We start from the raw sequence: 19344 nt of genomic DNA, 5'->3' as shown, positions 1-19344 counted from the left end.
GAGTAGCAACTGTTACTGCTATAATTGTGCATTAAGTGTCAGGGATGGGTTGCCCAGTGGGACGACAGGGACACACAGACCAACCCAACGGTACTGACCTTCTTCTCTAGGCCAGCAGGCGAGGAAAGACACCTTCATCGAGGGAAGGATTTCTCTGCATCAGGCACTGTGCTGCCTGCTTCAAGGTGTTGCCTCTTCTAGTCCACCCAAGAGTCCTTCTTAATCCCACCCCCCACCCCCTTCCCTGCCCCAGCCCCTCCCCCAGCCCCTTCTGGAGGCTCCTCCTGAACCCTGCAGCTCATCTCTTCCCCAGCCTCCTGTGGGCACTGCTAAGTGGGCATCTGCCAGGAGCAAATGCCCCCAGTCAGTTAGCATGGATCTTGTATTTTGCTCTGTCCCCTCACGCAGACTAGAGATTCAGAACCAAGTACCGTGTCTCATTTTTGCCAGTTAAAGCACACAGCTTTATTGATGATACATAAAAATGCAGACTTGGTAGACAAGGTTAAGTCAGTACAGCACATAGAAGAGGGGTGTGCTTTTTTGCTCAATAGGTATCGTTCATAGGCTTGCAAAGAAAAGAGTGTAAATGGAAAGAATCCCATCTAAGCAGCAACTGATACGTTTTGGCACAAGCCCCACATGGGTCTGGTCTCCCAACATGGTCCAGCTTAGACACAGAGACCACCACAGGCCAGGCATCCCCACTGAGGCTAGAACATGTTGTTCTTTAACCACAGCTGGCAGCTGAAAGGACCCCTTTACCACAGGAAGAAGGCTGCAAGGGAGCAATTTACAATGCACATTGCCTGCAGACTGAAAAACCAAGAGGTTACTCAAAGCTCTGTGGGAACCCCTGCCTGACCAGGAAGAGTGTGGTCCTGGATTTAGCAAATGCAACTTTCACCCAGAGATGTGCTGAGCCAGCTAAGGCTGGGTCTTCAATAGCACCCACTGCAGAGTCTTTGAGAACACAAGTGTGTGTTCACCCACTGACTGGGCTTTGTTTTGGAGTGGATCAGTCCCACCCTGCTGGAGGGGCCACTTAAGAGGCCAGGGTTTCTGAGAGAAGCTGTCTGTTTGTGTTCCTGATAAAGAGGGGCAGGAAGGGCCATAGCACTTGGGCTCTCAGCAACTCCCCCGACAAGGCTGGCTTTTCAGACAAACCCGTCAGGGGTTTCACAACCTGCCCTCAGCACATTCACTTCCCTCTGGTATCAAAGGAAGCATCAAGCCTGGAACGGACTTGGCAAGCATGTTCTTAATAACTGTCATGCTTATTAACAAATTTAATCCAGCCTGCTGCAGAAATGAGTTGCAGCAAAGTGACACAGTCTCCCGACACACTTGGCTGATGCACGTCTTCACCTGGCCCTGATTTTCAACACTGGCATTCAAGTTATCTGGGACATACAAAGCCTTTCCCTCCTCAACAGCAGGGTCGGGAGTCGGGATTGTGTTTCCATCAATGGAGAGGCTGGCCAAATGACTGTTGATATCATGGCTAAATGAAAAACCGGCATCCTTGGGCTCAGCTAACAACATTTTTCCCTGAATGAAAGGGCCCTTGGAGAGGCCAAGAGCACAACAGAAATTTTTAAAGCTCTGAGCACTCCAAGTATTTTTGTGTTCATAAGGGAACGGGCGCTGTTTTACCAGGTATGTTCGACTGGCTTTGCCCCCACCTGAAGGTCTGTCCTCAGCACCACCGGGTGCCCCTGGTTCAGTCCAGTCCCCATCCTCACTCCAGGGCCGTGCCATAGTTGTCAAGTCAAACCAAATCTCGCGCTCCTCGTCATCCAGTTCCCGCTCATCATCCCATTTCTCTTCCTCCTCCTCCGACTTCTCACTGTCATCTCTTCCTATGGTTAGTTTGTAAACGCAGTAGCAGGCACCAGCCCCAATCATCAGTCCTGCAGCCATCCAACCCACTTCCCGAGCCCGGCCCATGTTCAGATCCGTTCAGCTGGGGGTGGGGGGTGGGGTAGGACAGAACAGGAGAGGGTCTTGTTTCACCTGAAAGAAGAGGGTTCTTAAGGCCAGAGTGAGTGATGGTGGAGGGGAGACAGCTTCAGCCTATTCCAGGCTCCTGAGGCTCTCCTGTGATGAATCTATGGGTGAAAAATGATATTAGGGCTTTTGGCAATACCTGGATTTTTGCCTCACCCGACAGAGTGGAGTTTGAGTTCCAGCTGAGAGAAGCGGATTATTTGGCAATAAGTTCTTTGTTCTTTTCTGTTATCCTCTGTCTCCCCTCAGGACCCACCATTTGTGTCCCAGGGCCTACAGAGAAGGGCAGGAGTTGGGGCTGGGCTATAACCACCAGGGGGTGACAGGCAGTCTCCTCCTTCACCACACCCCCAGCCCCAAAGACTTAGAGGCAGTCTCACCTACCAACCTCTACCAAAGCCAGGTAAATTCCTTCTTCTTGTCTTCTGTGGTCAATAGTCCTTCCACAGTGATTGATGGACAGTCTGGCAGAAGGACAGAGAGAACGACAGATAGCCGGCTTTGGAAAACTAAAGTGTAGTGGATGGATCAGCAATGAGAACATAGGTCCCTTTTCTGAATTTCCAGCCTTTGAGCTTAAAATATTTCTCACACCCTTCTGACTTTCCTAACACTGATTTCCCCACCCCTCCCCCCTTGTCGTCCGCCATTTCCCCAGCAAAGGCCGCCACACCCCTTTCCCTGCGCTGAAATGGGAGGGGGTATGGAGGAAAGGGCCTGGAGAGGGCGGCTCAGACCCGGCCCGCAGCGATCCCAGCCCCCCTCCCTCATCCCCACCGCCATCCCCACCCAGGGGCCAAGGCTCATCCCACCTTCACACCGACCTGCACGGTCCCAAGGCACTTTGGTCCTTCCCTCGCCGCGACTTTCCCTGGCAAGCTACTGGCCAACAGATCTACAAACCTGCAGACAGACGGTGGGGGGTGGGAGGGAGACAGAGGGGACGGAGTGCTTGGTGGACGGAGCAGCACTCTGGACAGGAGTGCCCTGATCCTGAAACCTTTCTTTCCTCGGAGACTCTATGCCAGCCACTCACTTCCCTCACCCGCCACCCGAAGTCCGCCAATTCTTTCCATGAAAATGGGCATGAGGAGGGGGACGGCAGTATTTAGAAAGTAGGAGAGAAGGGGACACAGACCCCTGTCTGCCGGAACCTGGATCCGTGGCGCTCTTGGCCTTCTCCCAACCCCATCTCCCTCCAAGCAGAGCCCAAGTTCATACCGACCTGCAACGCCCGTGGCCACTTTCCTTCTTCCTTCACGCGCCTGCAGAGTGATATAGGGGGCTGGTACCCAGACGGAGGCGACTAGCAGTACTTCTGCTCCAGGCAGCTCTGGTCACGTGACGACCGCGTCACCAGCGAGCTCTGGCCCCCAATTTCCACTCCCACAAGCAGTGCGGCAGGCGCCAGCCTGCCCCGTACCTCCCCCCATCACAAGGGGCCTTGTTACTCTTTTCCTCTGTAACAATGCCAGAAGTGCATGGCTCTCTGGTGTTTGCATTTGCCTTCTCTAATTACAGAAAAGGGCAACACTTTTCCTGGGTCTATCATTTACTTACACTTCTTTCGAGGGGAATGTCTTACTCTTTCTTTGGCTCTGAAACTCCTGTCCCCTCTTTCTTCATTTCTACCCCTTCCCACATGCAGTCTCTGCACCAAAATTAAGCAGAGGGGCAGGGAAAAAAAGCCCAAGTAACAGGGAGATTTTTGTTCCTATTTTTACTATATTTATATTCTATTTCTTCCATTCTTTCTTAATTGACTCAAGTTACTATTTTGTAGTCAGAAAATACAAATATGTGTGTGTGTGTGTATAAAACAAGATTTCCTAGTTAATACGAAGGCCTCATTGATTTAAGCTAATTTGTACATTGAAAACATTTTCTTCTGACTGCAGAGGAGATAGCAGCTTTCAAATAGCATATGAAACTTTAAAAACATACCCTTACAAACAAAGCCAGTGTACTTTCAATATGATTTATAAATTGATGGATAAAATGAATCTATAGTAAATTGGTCAGTGTTTTAATTGTGACCAGTTTAGAGAAGTGAACAACTATCCCTTTCTTCTTGGCCGAACTCATAGTGTTATGTGTTAGAGAAGACTGCTGGATGGCTTCCATTCTGGTTTTGAAGGACAGACTCTCTGCAGACCCCAAATTTCAATGAATCTTATGTCTTCAGATGAACCTTACAAATTAGTAACTTCACAGATTAGCTTGCTCTTCATTCAAAGCTCTTTATTTAAAATCTATTCTCAAGTTTCATGGTGTAACCCATAAATCATCCAGAAATTAGAGGATTCCCTGCTATCCCATTGATAAAAATGATAGGTGGAATTTTCATTTGATCACATTGGTGAAAGACCTCCGGTATTTGTCATTTGTGCACTGTATGTCCTCTTAGTAGTGCCTGGTGTTTAGCCTTTTCCAGTGGAAATAATGGTGAGGGTCTGTGGGTGACTGTAAATCACTGCAACAACCTGACAGCCCTTGAGATCAACGGCCTTTTTCCCTCACAAAAGGCACAGTTCACAGGACCCGAAGCAGTGTTGCCAGGAAAAAGAGGTCTTTTCACCCTCTCCCTTACGTTACAATTTCACTGTACTATCTATACAAGTCCCTCAGAATAATCCCAGAAGGTAGTAACAAAGTCTGCAGAACTTAGTTCCCAGACATCCAGCTGTCCCCGCTGGGGAGTCATGCTCTAAATATAAACCCTTCAGGCAGCCTCTTTCTTAGAACATTGAAATCTGACACCCCAGCAGGAAGCTCCCTGGGTGAGGGGCCCCTGTGTGGGGGAGGCCCTTTCAGGAGGTGAACCAGGAAGCCCAGAGTGCCTTGCTGGTGAAAAACTCACAAGTCAAGAACATGTCACAACTTTCTGGTCTTCCTTAAACATTTATAGTTCAAACACACCAACATTACAACTCATCTTTCTAAACCCCTAACTCATTTGTTTTGCCATCCTCTCCTTACACTGTTCTTCTTATCATCCTTTATTTTACTTCTCCAAAGAAATTGATTTATATTTATGAAGCCTTACTAACAGAACTTGCAGATTTAACTATTATTCAACTTTTGGCTGCTAAGAACTTAAAAAGTGGCTTTTATTTATTTTGAATATATACATTAGAAAGAACTGCAGAGCATGTAAAACTTAAGAAAGACAGGTGTCATTGACATGGCTCTACAATAAGGACTCATTTCACAACTCTTACTTAGCCATGCTTCAGGGACAAAAGCTCCACTCTTATCTCTACTCATTAGTTGAAAATCTCTCTCCCCTTTGGTATATTTTTCAATTTTTCCAATGTATAACCCCTGACCACCATTATCCCAGGCTGTCAGATCTTTCCTGTTTGGATCCACTCCCTCTCTTAAACTTCCTAACCCCATGGGAATGATAACCCTTTTAATTCTCTTTGTCATTTTGATCCACAATTCCTACAACCGAACCTGGGGACTGACATTTAAAATCTATTTTCCCTCCATTATACACCCACCAACAAATATTTATTTAAGGGCATGCTATTTGCCTGACATACCATTTAAAAAGCAAAATGGGAAAATCCTTAAGCAATCCCTCAGACAAGTCTTCAAAAGACTATGTGAGTCCACTGTCAAAAGGAACCTTTTGGCTTAAATCAGTATATGGTCATATATGATGCAAGATTTATAAAGTATTCAAAAACAGAAAAGGATCAGCAGATGGTAATACTGATGGAATTTTGGAGGGTAAGAAAAATAAATGATAGAAGATTGCTATCTTTAAAAGCTGTATTACTTTTTGTATCGTGTTGTTTTTGTGTTGTATATTAGTTAATTTTGTTTGATTGCAAGCAACAGAAACCACATCTGTTTAACTTAAACAGTGAGGGAATTTTGAAGACCAGCATCAGCTCTGAGGTGTTAAGGTAGGAGGAACCGATAGATGGTCTCTTCAGGACGCCATAAACTTCCACTGATGTTTGGTTTTCTATCTTTGCTCAGGTTTAAATTTCAGTAAGAGAGTAAGTATTGAGTCAGTTTGTTTTGGGCACAATGACCACCCTTTTGCTGTGGAAAATGACAGGGCATTTAAAATGTGAAATGCATTTCCTTTCTTTTCCCAGGGAGAACTGTAAACTGTTTCAGAGGTTATTGTGGATTTGCAGGAGCACTTTAACTACTTTGGATATGCATCTTTTGTCCAGCTGTGACTGAGGTGCTGGGGGTCTATCTGCCACAGCATGCGTTAGTTGTCACTGAACATTAGAGAGGTGCAGTTCTGAAATGGTGGTGCACAAGGCTGTCTTCTAGGCCAAAGCTACCTGACTTCCTTGACAGGATTCCACACAGTCACATCGACAGTACAAAGTCTTACGGTCATCCCTTCATGATCAATACCTGAATTTGTCTGTATAGTGAGAGCAGATGCCTGTATCAAGTGAAGACTCTCATTCAGAGAGACATATATAAATCTATATCTGAATGCCCAAACCCATGGATTTCTGCATTCCCTGCCTGTAAGAAGGCCACAGGGAAGCTAAGTCTCACGAGAAAATGACAACTGAAAAATTTATCCTGAGAAGTACAACCATCAGGGGTACTAGAGGTTTCTGTTAGTTTTACCAGCCCCTTCTCTCCCCGTTGGCAAGCTACTACTTGGGAAGCCACAACTTCAGAAGGTTGCGTGGTAAGCCTGCAATCAGAGAGCAAGGGCATTGGTGCACTTTAAGAAGTGGCTTTCAGCTAAGAAACTTGAAGTACACTTACATATCATGGGGATGGCTCTGCCAAAGAAAGCTAATTTTTCCACGCATCTTAGCCAAGACTTCCTCTCCTCCAGACAGTGCTTGTGTGGGAACTATCAACATTTTCCTCTGACTCTTCTTTTCATATACTCCTGTTTGAATAAGCCCCCTCACTGCACATGATCTTTCTCTAAACACAGAATCATACAGTTGATTTGCTTTCTGCTTGCTAAATTTCAGTCATATCCTGTTCATCTTAACCTTACACAGTGTTGTATATCAACTGTATCTCAATAAAAATGGAAGAAAAAAATACATTTTAGTCATATCCTAGTACTATTTTTCAGAAGTTACATTGATATGAATTTCTGTGGAATTTTGCCTGTTCCCAAATTTCCCAGTCTCTTGATTTACTCCCATATTGTCTATGGATCTTAAAATTTTTATACTCAGAGAACAACCTTATATCTTAACTATCAGGGCATATCACACTGTAGATCCTGTGTTATGACATTATTTTATTATTTTTCCCACTCTTAAAAGTTCACTCATTGCTGACAGGTGACTTGTTGAATTCACCAATACAGTCAATGAAAAGGTTTCAAACTAATGGCTAGATGCTGAGTTCAGCCAATTTTGACTTGGCCTAACACCTCTAACACCTACTTCATTTAAAGATGCTGTTGTCCATTTGTATATTTTGTAATGTTCTTTGTATATCACTCACTTTGTCAGTGTGCATGCCTCCTATCTGACAGACATCCATGACATACTTGTGATTACTACTCAACCCTTCTGTGTAGCTGGCTTCTGAGGGCTCCTGTGGCTTGCTAACTGATGAAAGTGAAAAGTCTATAGCTCTCTTGTTTAGAAGGCTGGCCTAGTTAGAAGATTTATGTATTCTCAGACACACTGATGAGCTTATTCAGGATTGTGTTATGTGCTAGGCCCCAGAAGACACTAAGATTGCTTTGAGTGAAGTGTGTAACACTCCCTACAAGTGAGAAAATGTGGGACTTTTGGAGGCCATCACCCAACATCACTCTCCCACTCTTTTTTTTTTTTTTTTTTTTACCAAATGAAAATAGCTTTACAGCCATTTTTTTCCTCCTAAAAAGAATGCAGTCTGGGGGTGGGAAAGGGCAGAACTGAAAGAACAACAACAAAAAATAAAACAGTAAGTAAGGGAAAAAACTGCATTCACTCCAGGTCTCCTTTTCTGGTGGCTTTTTCTTTTCAGATCTGGGACTAGATTTCAGAGGAAATGGTAGACATTTATAGCTGGGAGGCAGGGAGGTGGAAGGAGAGGTTACTGTCCCAGGAGTCCAGGGAAGGAAGAAGCAATTTTTCAAAAAGTACAAGTGGCCAGTAACCCCAGGGGAAGATGCTGTCCCTTTCTGGTAATCAGAGGAAGGCAAACACCACTACAGGGAGATGGGATTAGGAAAGAAAAAAAGAGTAACAAGGCCTGCTATGGGGGAGGGAAGGGAGGGGGGCGGGCCCTCTTCTGCCGCACTGCTGGTGGGAGGGGAAATTGGGGACCCGAGTTGGTGGATGACGTAGGTCTCACGTGACCAAGAGCTGACGTGTGCAGAAGTCCTTCTTGTTCTGGTCGTTGTTCCCGTCTGAGTATCAGCTCCCCATTGCCCCGAGGGCCAGTGGGCCTGCAGCAGAGGAAAGAAGGAGGAGGAGAAGGAGATCGTCCAGGATCCGTGCAGGTCAGTGCCTGGGACATTCCAGAAGGTGGGGGTGGCCGAGGGTGCAGGGCGGAAACCGTCGCGGATCCTGGGGCGCCTCCGTCGTCTCTTCCACTCGCCGCCAGCTTTCCAAGACGTCTGTCCCGCCCGCAGCCCATTCTGATGCTGCGAAATGGTGAGCAGGGGGGTGTTTGGAAGGAGCTCAGAGATCGGGACGTGGGAATCTGGTGGGAACCGAGGCCGTAATCTGGAAAGGGAGCTGTGCCCTGGGTGTTGGCCCCCAGTCCTCCAGGACGGTGCCAGAGGGGAAAGGCTGGACATGGGGAGGGGAGGTGCAACGTGATGTGTCAGCAGAACCCCGAGAGGGGTCGAAGGGGTGGGAAACCTTTGACAGCCAGGCCTCCAAATTAAGAACAGAGTTTTCTGTTCTGGGGACCGGTCCGTCCACCAAGCACTAGGTCGCGGCAGTTTCCCGTCTTTCTTACTGTGACTGTGTCTTCCTGACCATGGCTCTGTGTCTTGTGGATCCGAGCCTCTCCCGGGTTGCCAGTCTTTCCGTAGGTTGCGGCACCACACCAGGCTAGAGAAGAGGAAGGAAATTAACCCGGATCCGTGAAGGTCGATTTGAGGGTAAGACCATCTAGAGACCCTAACGGGGGCGGTGGGAGGATGGGGTGGGGAGAAACCAGAGGTAGCGATAATCTAGGTTAGGTCTGAGTCTGAGTGTGTTTCTCACACTCTTGGGACTGTGGCGAAATGGCGTGCAGTGTGTGTGTGTATGTGTGTGCGTGCGCGCGCGTGTGTCGTGGGGGGTGGGGTGGGGGAGAATGACAGAAGGGAAACCTATCAGATAGTTTGTTCGTAATCCTCTTCTCTCAACAGCACTTAGTCCCCATGTTTTCGATCTGTCATCCTGCAGGTCTGCTGTAGCAGGTGGCACCAGTTTAAACGAGGGAGGAAGTTTCCTCGGATCCGTAGAGGTCGGTTTGGGCATGGGGGCTGCCTGGAATGGGGGAGGGGTTGGAAATTGCCCGCGGTTGGACAGGCTCACCCAATGTTACTGTTTCTCCAACATCTCTCCATTTCAGGCTAGGGAAGCGGCAGGCATGTGCATGTTTTGGATGGCAGAGAGAGGTTGTGTTTTTGTTTTTTTAAAATCTGACAACCTAGATAGGTGAATCAGGAAAGCAACAAATGGAGGAACAGTCAATCCATCAAGGCTTCAGTTCTCACTGGCTCTGGTCTCTCTGCAGATTGCAAGGGTTGTTGGGCGTGGCACACCTCCAGGGGAGGGAAGAAGGAGCAAACTGCCTGTCTGGAGGAGGTTAGTGCAATGGTGCCACTCCCTGGGAACATCCAAGTTTGGGGTAGCTGAGGCCCCAGCAGAGAGGATGGGCTCCACTGCCTTTATCTAGGCTTGGGGAGGAGGTGGGCTGGGGAGAGTGAAATGAGGGGGAAAGAGTTTGTTAACAATCTACATTTTCTACCAAGAATTCATTTGCTTGTCCCTCTGTACAACTCTCTGCAGAGGACAACTTAAGGAGAAGAGAAACTCAAACCCTGTTTTCTTTCTCCACCCCTAGGTCCACCTCCAGAATCAGTTGTCGCGGCCTTGAAGTGGCTGAAGACGATCATCCTCCACAGGCCTGCACCCAGGCCAGGCCCATAGCCCTCCTCCCCCAGCCTGAGTGACTACTCTGTTTCTTTGTCCCTGATATACCATCAGGGACGATTGCATGGGCTACGCCAGGAAAGTAGGCTGGGTGACTGCGGGACTGGTGATTGGGGCTGGCGCCTGCTATTGCATTTATAGACTGACCAGAGGAAGAAAACAGAACAAGGAGAAAATGGCTGAGGGTGGGTCTGGGGATGTGGATGATGTTGGGGATTGTCCTGGGGCCAGGTACAATGACTGGTCTGATGATGATGATGACAACAGTGAGAACAAAGGTGTAGTATGGTACCCACCTTGGGCCCGGATTGGGACTGAGGCTGGAACCAGAGCTAGGGCCAGGGCGAGGGCCAGGGCCACCCGGGCTCGTCGAGCTGTCCAGAAAAGGGCTTCCCCGAATTCAGATGATACTATTTTGTCCCCTCAAGAGCTGCAGAAAGTTCTTTGCTTGGTTGAGATGTCTGAAAAGCCTTATATTCTTGAAGCAGCTTTAATTGCTCTGGGTAACAATGCTGCTTATGCATTTAACAGAGATATTATTCGTGATCTGGGTGGCCTCCCAATTGTTGCAAAGATTCTCAATACTCGGGATCCCATAGTTAAGGAAAAGGCTTTAATTGTCCTAAATAACTTGAGTGTGAATGCTGAAAATCAGCGCAGGCTTAAGATATACATGAATCAAGTCTGTGATGACACAATCACTTCTCGATTGAACTCATCTGTGCAACTGGCAGGTCTAAGATTGCTTACGAACATGACTGTTACTAATGAGTATCAGCACATGCTTGCTAATTCCATTTCAGACTTTTTCCGTTTATTTTCAGCAGGAAATGAAGAAACCAAATTTCAGGTTTTGAAACTCCTTTTGAATTTGGCTGAAAATCCAGCCATGACTAGAGAACTGCTCAGGGCCCAAGTACCATCCTCGCTGGGTTCCCTCTTTAATAAGAAGGAGAACAAAGAGGTGATTCTTAAGCTTCTGGTCGTATTCGAGAACATAAATGACAATTTTAAATGGGAGGAAAATGAATCTACTCAGAATCAATTCAGCGAAGGTTCACTTTTTTTCTTTTTAAAAGAATTTCAGGTGTGTGCTGATAAGATTCTGGGGCTAGAAAGTCATCAGGATTTTTTGGTAAAAGTGAAAGTTGGAAAATTCGTGGCCAAACTGGCTGAGAATATGTTCCCAAAGAGCCAGGAATAAGTTCTTGATTTTGTAGTTTAGAAGCAACACATGTTGTAAACTCTTCCTTTTCTCCACCTTGTCTATATGGTAAAGGAATCCTTTCAGCTGCCAGTTTTGAGCAATGAATATCATATTGTATCATCAATGCTGATATTTATCTGAGTTGGTCTGCAGGCCTAAGCTGGATGAATGAATATCACTACCTGTTCTGAAAATGTTTGTTGCTTTTTATCTCACTGCCTAGATTGAAATATTTTTACTATTTCTTCTGCATAAGTGACAGTGAACCAATTCCTCATAAATAAGCTCCCTCCTATCATTTGCATTGACTGCATTTGTGTATCATCAATGAAGTTGTGTGATAATGCTGGAAAGAAGAAAAGAAAGAGAGAAACCATACTTATCTTTCGGTTTGTAATCTAGTTGGAGAGATAAAAACATACAAACAAAAAGAAAACAATATCTCAAGCATATACTTTTTGTTAAATATTCGCACTCAGAGCACAGAGAAAGCAAAGGTTTCTGCAGGATACAGTAGTCAGCTACAGATTTATGGAGGAAGTGTTCATTTAAAATGAATCCTCAGTGGGGTAGGTAGTTAGGGAGTTCCATGTGATGGGAGAGAAGGGGGACTGGTGTGAGAATGGCATGGAGGTAGGAACTCTTGCTGTGATAGTGAGGAGACTAGTCTGTTTAGAGTGGAAAGTGTGACTGGAAGTACATAAATTTGGAAAGTTGGCTGAAGCCAGTTTGTGGAGAAATGTTTGAATATTACCTCACCGAACGCTGAGAGCCAGTGAATAATTTTGACTAGAAAGAAAAATTGGAATTCATATAGAAGTCCTTCTCTCACCTACTGTGCAGTGTCTATGAGAGTATGGCAAAAATGGGGCCTTTCAAACCCTGGTGGTAGGAATTCGCTTAACACTGGCACAAGGTTTGCAGAGGGCCATTTGGTAATACATATCATTAGCCTTAAAATATGTAATCCCTTTGTCCTAAGGAAATAATTGAATCATTGGCCAAAGATTGTATGTACAAGGCTGTTTATCCCAGCACTGTGTGAAATAGTAAAAATTGAAAACAACTTAAACAATTTAGCACACTGGACTGGTTACATAAATTAAGGAATATTCACATCAGTCAGTCAGTTCAGTTGCTCAGTCGTGTCCAACTCTTTGCGACCCCATGAATTGCAGCACGCCACATGGTGTAAGATAAATATGTCAATTTCAATCCATATTGTCAGGGAATGATGTTCATCATGCACTGTTAAGTGAGAAAGGTAGGTTAGATAGGAGTCTTCTTAGTAGGATTCAATTTTTCTGAGAATATAAGATATTTAAGTAGACACTAAAAACTCTGGAATTACAGACATCCATATAGTAACAGTGATTGTCTTTGGGTGGAAGGATAGTGTAATTTTTACCTTTTTACTTTTTATTCATCTATGTGTTCTTATTAACCTAAAACAAATACTGATTTTTCAAAAGTTTTTGCAAAAGGAAAGTGTTGGGAATGGAGCAGGTGATTGATTGGAGCGTGAACTGAGTATTTACATTAAACATAAGATGGGTTGAAGTTTTCTCTCTGAAATAATAGATGAGTGCTAAAGATGGGGCTCACTGTAAGAATTAAATGAAGTAATATATGTGAAATACTTAGAATTTTCTGGCACATAGCAATTAATTAAGAAAATTGAGCACACTTAGTTACTTAGAATTCAGGGTTGATAGTTGTTCTGGTTGACCTTTGTGTTGCTGGGGGCATTCTGCCATGTGTCAGCATCATTTAATAAATAATAACAACAATAAAAGTTAGCATTTATTAAGTGACTACTGTGTAGAGTGATGTCATTCCTGCAAGGCAACTGTTAACAATAGTTTCTCAAAGAAATAGGCTTTTCTTTTTAGTACGTACTCAAGATGTTGTATCAGACATGATCTCACCTGCCCTTACAATGTATTGTTGGTCAGTTTGGGGATGTTATCCTACTTTATACATGAGGCCAGGAAAGGGTAAAAGTTCTGTTCAGTTATGATCTGGTTTTAGCCCCAGGCTTCCATATACTTACTCAAATGTTGCCTACAATAGACAAAAGGACCATGGACTGATCAGCTTGAAGTTGTTGGGTATGGTGACTCTATTGAATCATACTGGGGCTCCTTTGACATCAGTTTTAAGGGTGGAATGAGGGTAAAGGAATTAAAATTTTTTATTGCTCTATTATTAGGCAGGAAACAAAGATTTGGGAGGGAAAGCCTTATCCATTTAAAATAAATTAACTTTGAGATACCTGTGTGACATCTAAATGGATATACCCTAATGTCATTTGAGTGTATTGATCTGGTGCTCAGAAAAGACCAGCCTGCAGATATAGATTTGGGGGCCACCAGAGAAGAAATGATAACTAAGGACATGGGAGTGGATGTGATCCCCAGAGAGAAGGTTCAGAGTGTAAGAGTGGAAAGCAGCACAAAGAACTGGATAAGGGATTGTGGCAGCTGGGGGAAAGAAGCATCAAATTCCAACTGTGGATACCCTTCCAGACACTAACTATCAGTATAACTATATAGTCTGTACATCAAATTGGATGATACTGTAGGCGAAGTTTCAGAACCTGATTTAAATTTTGTCTACTTTTCTTCTAAAATGTATTCATTGGAGATACTTAAGAAAATAGAGACAATAAGAACAAACTTGTTCCCTCACCCAGATCTGTATCATGAACATCTAAAAAATATTCTGATCAAGCCACATTGGACTGGGGTGCTGAGTGACTTTTCACCCTGGGGTGGCAATGAGGTGCACTTGGGTAATAAAAAGCCACCCTGCAGCAGGGGCACAGGCCTGACTAGTGTCCATCTGCTCCGCAGGTCTCTTTTCTCATCCTCCTTTTCTCTTTTCTCATCCCCTTCCCATTCTCCTTCCCTTTCCCTTCTTCACACTTTTCTCTTATTTCCTCCTCTGAGAGACCATTGACAGTAGTCTCTTTGTGCTTCTGTGTCTTTTGGGGGTGATCGTTTCATCTCCATGACACCAGGTCATGCACCAGTGGGCATTTGATACAGAATGATAATTGTCGTTGCTGTGGTAACAAGATGACCCTGGGTATGTATGGCTGGATGCCAAGACTTTTCAGACCATTGAACAGAAACTGAGAAAGCACCGGTCTTAGTGCAGAACAGCCCTATGTGCATTGCATGAATTTTGATGTCCCATACCTGGTGTTATTTGAAACTGAGTCACCCGGACTTTGGGAAGTGCTGTGTGAGACAGATGTGTGACTGCCTGGTCCAGGGAAGACACAGGGCCGGCCCAGCCACACTCTGATGTCCTGATGCTTTCACATCAGAGGTTGCCACTCAAACATTTTGGGAAGGGCACCCTTCTAGTATAGTAGCCGTGATTGTGGCAGCTCATGGGGGCAGGGAGGAGCCAGTGTCCTTTCTTTAGAAAGGATGGCAGTTTCTTGGAAACTGAGGAAGTTAGAAACTCAAGGATATTCTGCTATTTTGTTTTTATCTACTGATTTTAGGAATTTAAGTGGGTCTATTCCAGGCAAATGTGTTCAAAGGTGATTTTACAAAGATGGAGTATAGTTCTCTTACAAATTGTCACCCAAAGCATAATATTTAAAGCTCAGGAAACTGGTTTTCTATTTTTAAATTCACATTTTACTTGCCTTATTTCAAAAGAGATTCTAAGTGTAGATTTAGCAAATTGATGTAGTTCAGGCAAATTTTGTGTTTATGCCTGTTTGGTTAATTTCTCTGCTCTATTCCCTTGAGAGTGGTTTTTTGAAGAATGATTATGACTATTTTCAATGCTAACATTTTACATTCATTCTTCATCGTATCCCAGACTGAAATTTTTTTTCCCTGATTTCTCTGTTCAAACTGTGGCTCTTCTTGCTTTTAAACCAGAACTATCATGCTGCCATCTCCGGGTGCAGAAGACTAGGATATTGACCCCTGAGGTGTGGTATCAAGCAGGATAACACATATTTACTTTCAGAGATATGTATCTCCATGCTTTTCCCTGTCCACTGTGTCCTTCTCAGGCCTTGTGTTAAGGGCTTGGGCATTGTTGGGTTTGGGGATAAGCCTGAGAGGAGGGAGGGAGTGGGAAAGAAGCCTTACTGGGGGTAGCTTCATTCTAACAGGTTCATGTCAAAGGAATTTGATCCAGCACTGACAGTGGGCTAAGTGTAACTCTTTGACCCTTGTTGACCATTTACATTTTAAAAAGTGAAAGAGTAAGTGTAGTACAAGCATCTTTGGGTATTAGAACATTTCCAAGTTTGTGCATGGACATAACATGTTATTAAATTGGATGGATTTTCTCTTTTGAAAATAAAAAAAAGAATGAGAGTCTGTTACTCTAAGAAATGTAATTACCAAGTAGAACAGATTTTTAGTGTTGGCTGCTCAGAACATTCTGTCCTTAAGATCAATGTACATCAGGAATAACATTATCATCAGAAGGTTGTTTATTTAGTGCTTAGGGAATTGGGGCGAGCTGACTTAGCTAGATGTTGGTGCTGTCAAAGTAGAAGAACCTGATGCACCCATGTCAATTATGGGGGTTGACTTGTGTCTGAAATCAAATACTTGTATTCAAGAGCTAGAGCATGTTTCTCTCTGTACACAATTAGAAATTTTGTCTGCCCAGATGACCCTTAGCCAGAGGTGGATTATTAGTTGATGGTAGTTTTATGACTGTTAAGATATATTATCAGTTAGTTTCCATACAGGATTTGAGAAATGTATATTTTACAACAGGAGAAAACTGTAGTATTTGTAATGCATTCCCTCCTACATATTGATTAGTATCTCCCTTTTCTGAACCTTTCTTATGAGTAATGATAACGTGTTACTGATTTTTTGGAAACAAAGGTAAAACAAATTGTTACCTCTTTAGTTTTTTCCCATTTCTACTTCAGTTTTCTGTTTGCTAAAATGTGGTTTAACTATAATCTTGCTAAATTTTGTGGCTTTATTTCAATAAGCTGTAATGAAAATTCTGACATAATGAAATGGATCAATAAAAGAAAACTTTTAATTTTTACTGTCTTCCATCATTTAAAATGAATTAAATGGATTATCTTGTTGATATTAGAAAAGATGGAATCTAGGCAAGACCAAATAAAACAGACAACTATTTTCTAAATCTTAAATCCATTTAAACTGACTTGGAGAATAATTCTTTGTAATTACTTAGTATTTAAGATCATCAATCTTCACCTCTTGTTATGCTGATCTGTGTAATCTATAGCCAAAAATTGAAAGTATTAAATCACACCATGTTGCTTATAAAAATTACTTAAGTTCTGATTGATTTTCTTCTGATATAAAAGTTAAACCTTTATGTTATGAATGTCATAATTCATGAATGTCTATAAATATAGGTCACACATATGTGTTTAGGTGGAAATGACTACTTGGGGAAATAATAAGATATTAGTAACACTCTGGAATTGCTTTTCAGTTATTTTTAAATTATGAATAGAAGTCCCAGATATATTTATTTTAACTTAGAAAGTGGAAAAACTAGTATCTGGGAAAGAAGACCATATTATAGCCTCTGCATTGATGGACAGGATTATGCATCCACCTGGGCATTTGACTACCTCTCTGAGACAGATTTCGGAGTTAGCACTCTGAGAGATTATTTTTCATAGTGAACTCTATTTTAGTCTTCTTTATTATATTTTCTTAAACCATAGAAGTTCTTTATGCTTATTAACAACTCAAACAGATGAAATATAAATTAAAACATAAAACTGCCCTCTTCTCACCCATTTTTACAGTTACTTGCTATTAATGTGTTCTATGCATGTATGCTGTGCTAAGTCGCTTCAGTCGTGTCCGACTCTTTGCGACCCTATGGACTGTAGCCCACCAGGCTTCTCTGTCCATGGGATTCTCCAGGCAAGAATATTGGAGTGGATTGCCAAGCCCCTCTCCAGGGGATCTTCCTGACCCGGTGTATGAACCCCCATCTCAGATCTCTTGCATTGGCAGGCGGGTTCTTTACCACTAGCACCTTAAACATAAATGATAACACATATTCATATTTTTATCAGAAAATCAGGTCACTGTCCATATATGGTTCTGTTCTGCAACTTTTATTTCACCTAAAATCATGTGTATATTTCCATACATATCCTACCTCATTCAGCTTTGTTCATGGTAGTCATATCATTCAGCCTTTCCCTTTATGGCTTCTAAGTTTCTGGGCATGCTGAGACAAGCTTTTACTCCCCGAAGAGTTTACAATAATTTTTAATATTTTATTTGAGCTTTTAAAAATAACTGTTTGCGTGTGTGTTTAGTTCTTCTTGTATATAGTTTTATATGTGGTATGAAGTAGAGACATAATTTTACTTCTTTTTCCCAGGCCTAGACATTGATTATGACATCCACTTTTTGGCAGACCTTTTTAGACATCATTAGTTATAGGTTATCTACCTAATGTTATTCTTCTCTATAAATGGAAACATTATTCCTCTTTCTGCTATCCTCCTGGTATGATGCACTGGAGACTTTTGGTGAAGTCCTATATTACAGAACCTGTTTATTAAAGATGGAGTGAATTATATTGGGTTGTCATACTAGTAATTAATTCTTTATGGGTCTATTATGAAATAGAGAAAAAATTGAAGAAATTTAAAACACCAAAGGATAAGTACAGTGCACTATGGGCTATGAAAATGCTACAATTTGTAAATGGTAGTCTAGCAGGTGACTTACATGAGTGTGACAACACTTCACTCAAAGCATGACAAGGAATGAGCTAATCGGTGTATTTGAGAATTTGAAAATCTGCCAACTAACTCAGTCTTCCAAGCAGAAGAGTTATTACATATTGTCACATATGCCTTGGAACCAAAGATAAGAAACTGATCTTTTTGAAACATGGAATGAACTGTTGGATCTAGAGGGCTTGAGCACTATGAATTAAGACATTTTGGAGGACACTTACAAGATAAAGTAATATTCTTATCAGAAAACTGGAAGACGTACAGATTTAAATTTGTAAAAGACACTTGTGCACAAATAGATAATATAATTTAAAAAGTGTACCAATGACATGCTGACACTGGAGACGATTGAAGTAGCAATTGATTAAAACATTCTATGAATGAGTTTGATATTAGATACTCTTCACTAGTAATATATATCCTTTTAAGCAAAAGAAATAAGAAAATGTTGGCATATGGTCTCAAAAGTGCAATACTTCTAAAAACTTGCTAGAATAGAAGAAAGCTATTGATTTTTTTGTGTGTTTATCTTTGCCTCACCACCTCTTCTATTTTGCTTATTGACTTCATGATCTTTAAATAGTACTTGTGTTTTAGACAAATACAGTCATATCAATTGTAAATAGAAATTGGTTTTAACTTTTCCCAATTTTACACTAATTGTTTATTTTCTTATCTTATTGCAATAAATTGAATCACCAGAAATATTATTGAATGAAAATAGAGATTGTGGATGATCTTGACTTGTTCTTGGTTTTAGTGGAAATGACTGGCATTTAATGATTAAAATGAGGATTGCTGTTAACTGTTGGTAAAAAGCACTTTCAATATTTAAGTCATTCCCTTCTATTCTTGTTGGTATCCATTAGGAGTAGCTGCTGATTTTTTTCTATCCCACTAGGTTATAGTAGAGCTTTTTCGTGCCAAACTTTTTGGGTTCTGTTTGTTTATAAATTTTATACATTGTTAATATTTTATTTTTTATATTATTAATATTTTTATAGTTGCCTTTTATGTACTATCTTTAGCAGATTTTGATCTTAAATTTGCTAACTTTATAAAATTCATTAGTTAACTTTCCATTTTTTTCCTCTTTTCTGATAGAGTTTAAATGATATTGATCTTTGTAGTAAGTGTTAGTTGCTCAGTCATGTCCAACTCTTTGAGACCCCATAGACTGTAGCCTCTGTCCGTGGAATTCTCCAAGCAAGGATACTGGAGTGGGTAGCCATTCCCTTCTCCAGGGGATCTTCCCAACCCAGGGATCGAACCCATGT

At 42.5% G+C, this 19344-nt stretch overlaps 2 protein-coding genes across 3 annotated transcripts; one reads left to right on the top strand and one right to left on the bottom strand.

The window, feature by feature from the left end:
• Positions 1-661: 661 nt before the first annotated feature.
• On the bottom strand, positions 662-3366 carry ARMCX6 (armadillo repeat containing X-linked 6). The gene is given in 5 exon segments (XM_014479620.2): positions 662-1191; positions 1194-2111; positions 2395-2474; positions 2835-2913; positions 3236-3366. Coding segments are annotated over 2 exon segments (903 nt in total). The 5' UTR covers positions 1951-2111; positions 2395-2474; positions 2835-2913; positions 3236-3366; the 3' UTR covers positions 662-1045.
• Positions 3367-8310: 4944 nt separating this feature from the next.
• ARMCX3 (armadillo repeat containing X-linked 3) lies at positions 8311-16369 on the top strand. Of its 2 annotated transcripts, none has more exons than XM_005900295.2 (5): positions 8311-8464; positions 8994-9073; positions 9363-9423; positions 9697-9767; positions 10027-16369. In XM_005900295.2, exon 5 carries the CDS (start codon positions 10180-10182, stop codon positions 11317-11319), a length of 1140 nt encoding a protein of 379 aa, XP_005900357.2. In that variant the 5' UTR covers positions 8311-8464; positions 8994-9073; positions 9363-9423; positions 9697-9767; positions 10027-10179; the 3' UTR covers positions 11320-16369. The 2 variants fall into 2 exon arrangements, with proteins under 2 accessions (XP_005900357.2, XP_070222472.1); XM_070366371.1 differs by lacking the exon at positions 8311-8464 and adding an exon at positions 8471-8618.
• Positions 16370-19344: the final 2975 nt, after the last annotated feature.

This window comes from Bos mutus, chromosome X, assembly GCF_027580195.1.
Source record: "Bos mutus isolate GX-2022 chromosome X, NWIPB_WYAK_1.1, whole genome shotgun sequence".
Lineage (NCBI taxonomy): Eukaryota > Metazoa > Chordata > Mammalia > Artiodactyla > Bovidae > Bos > Bos mutus.
This window is presented reverse-complemented; position numbering and strand designations above follow the sequence as displayed.

Bases quoted from the DNA above. Each gene is read 5' to 3' on its own strand.
- ARMCX3 (XM_005900295.2), top strand. From the start codon at position 10,180: ATGGGCTACGCCAGGAAAGTAGGCTGGGTGACTGCGGGACTGGTGATT.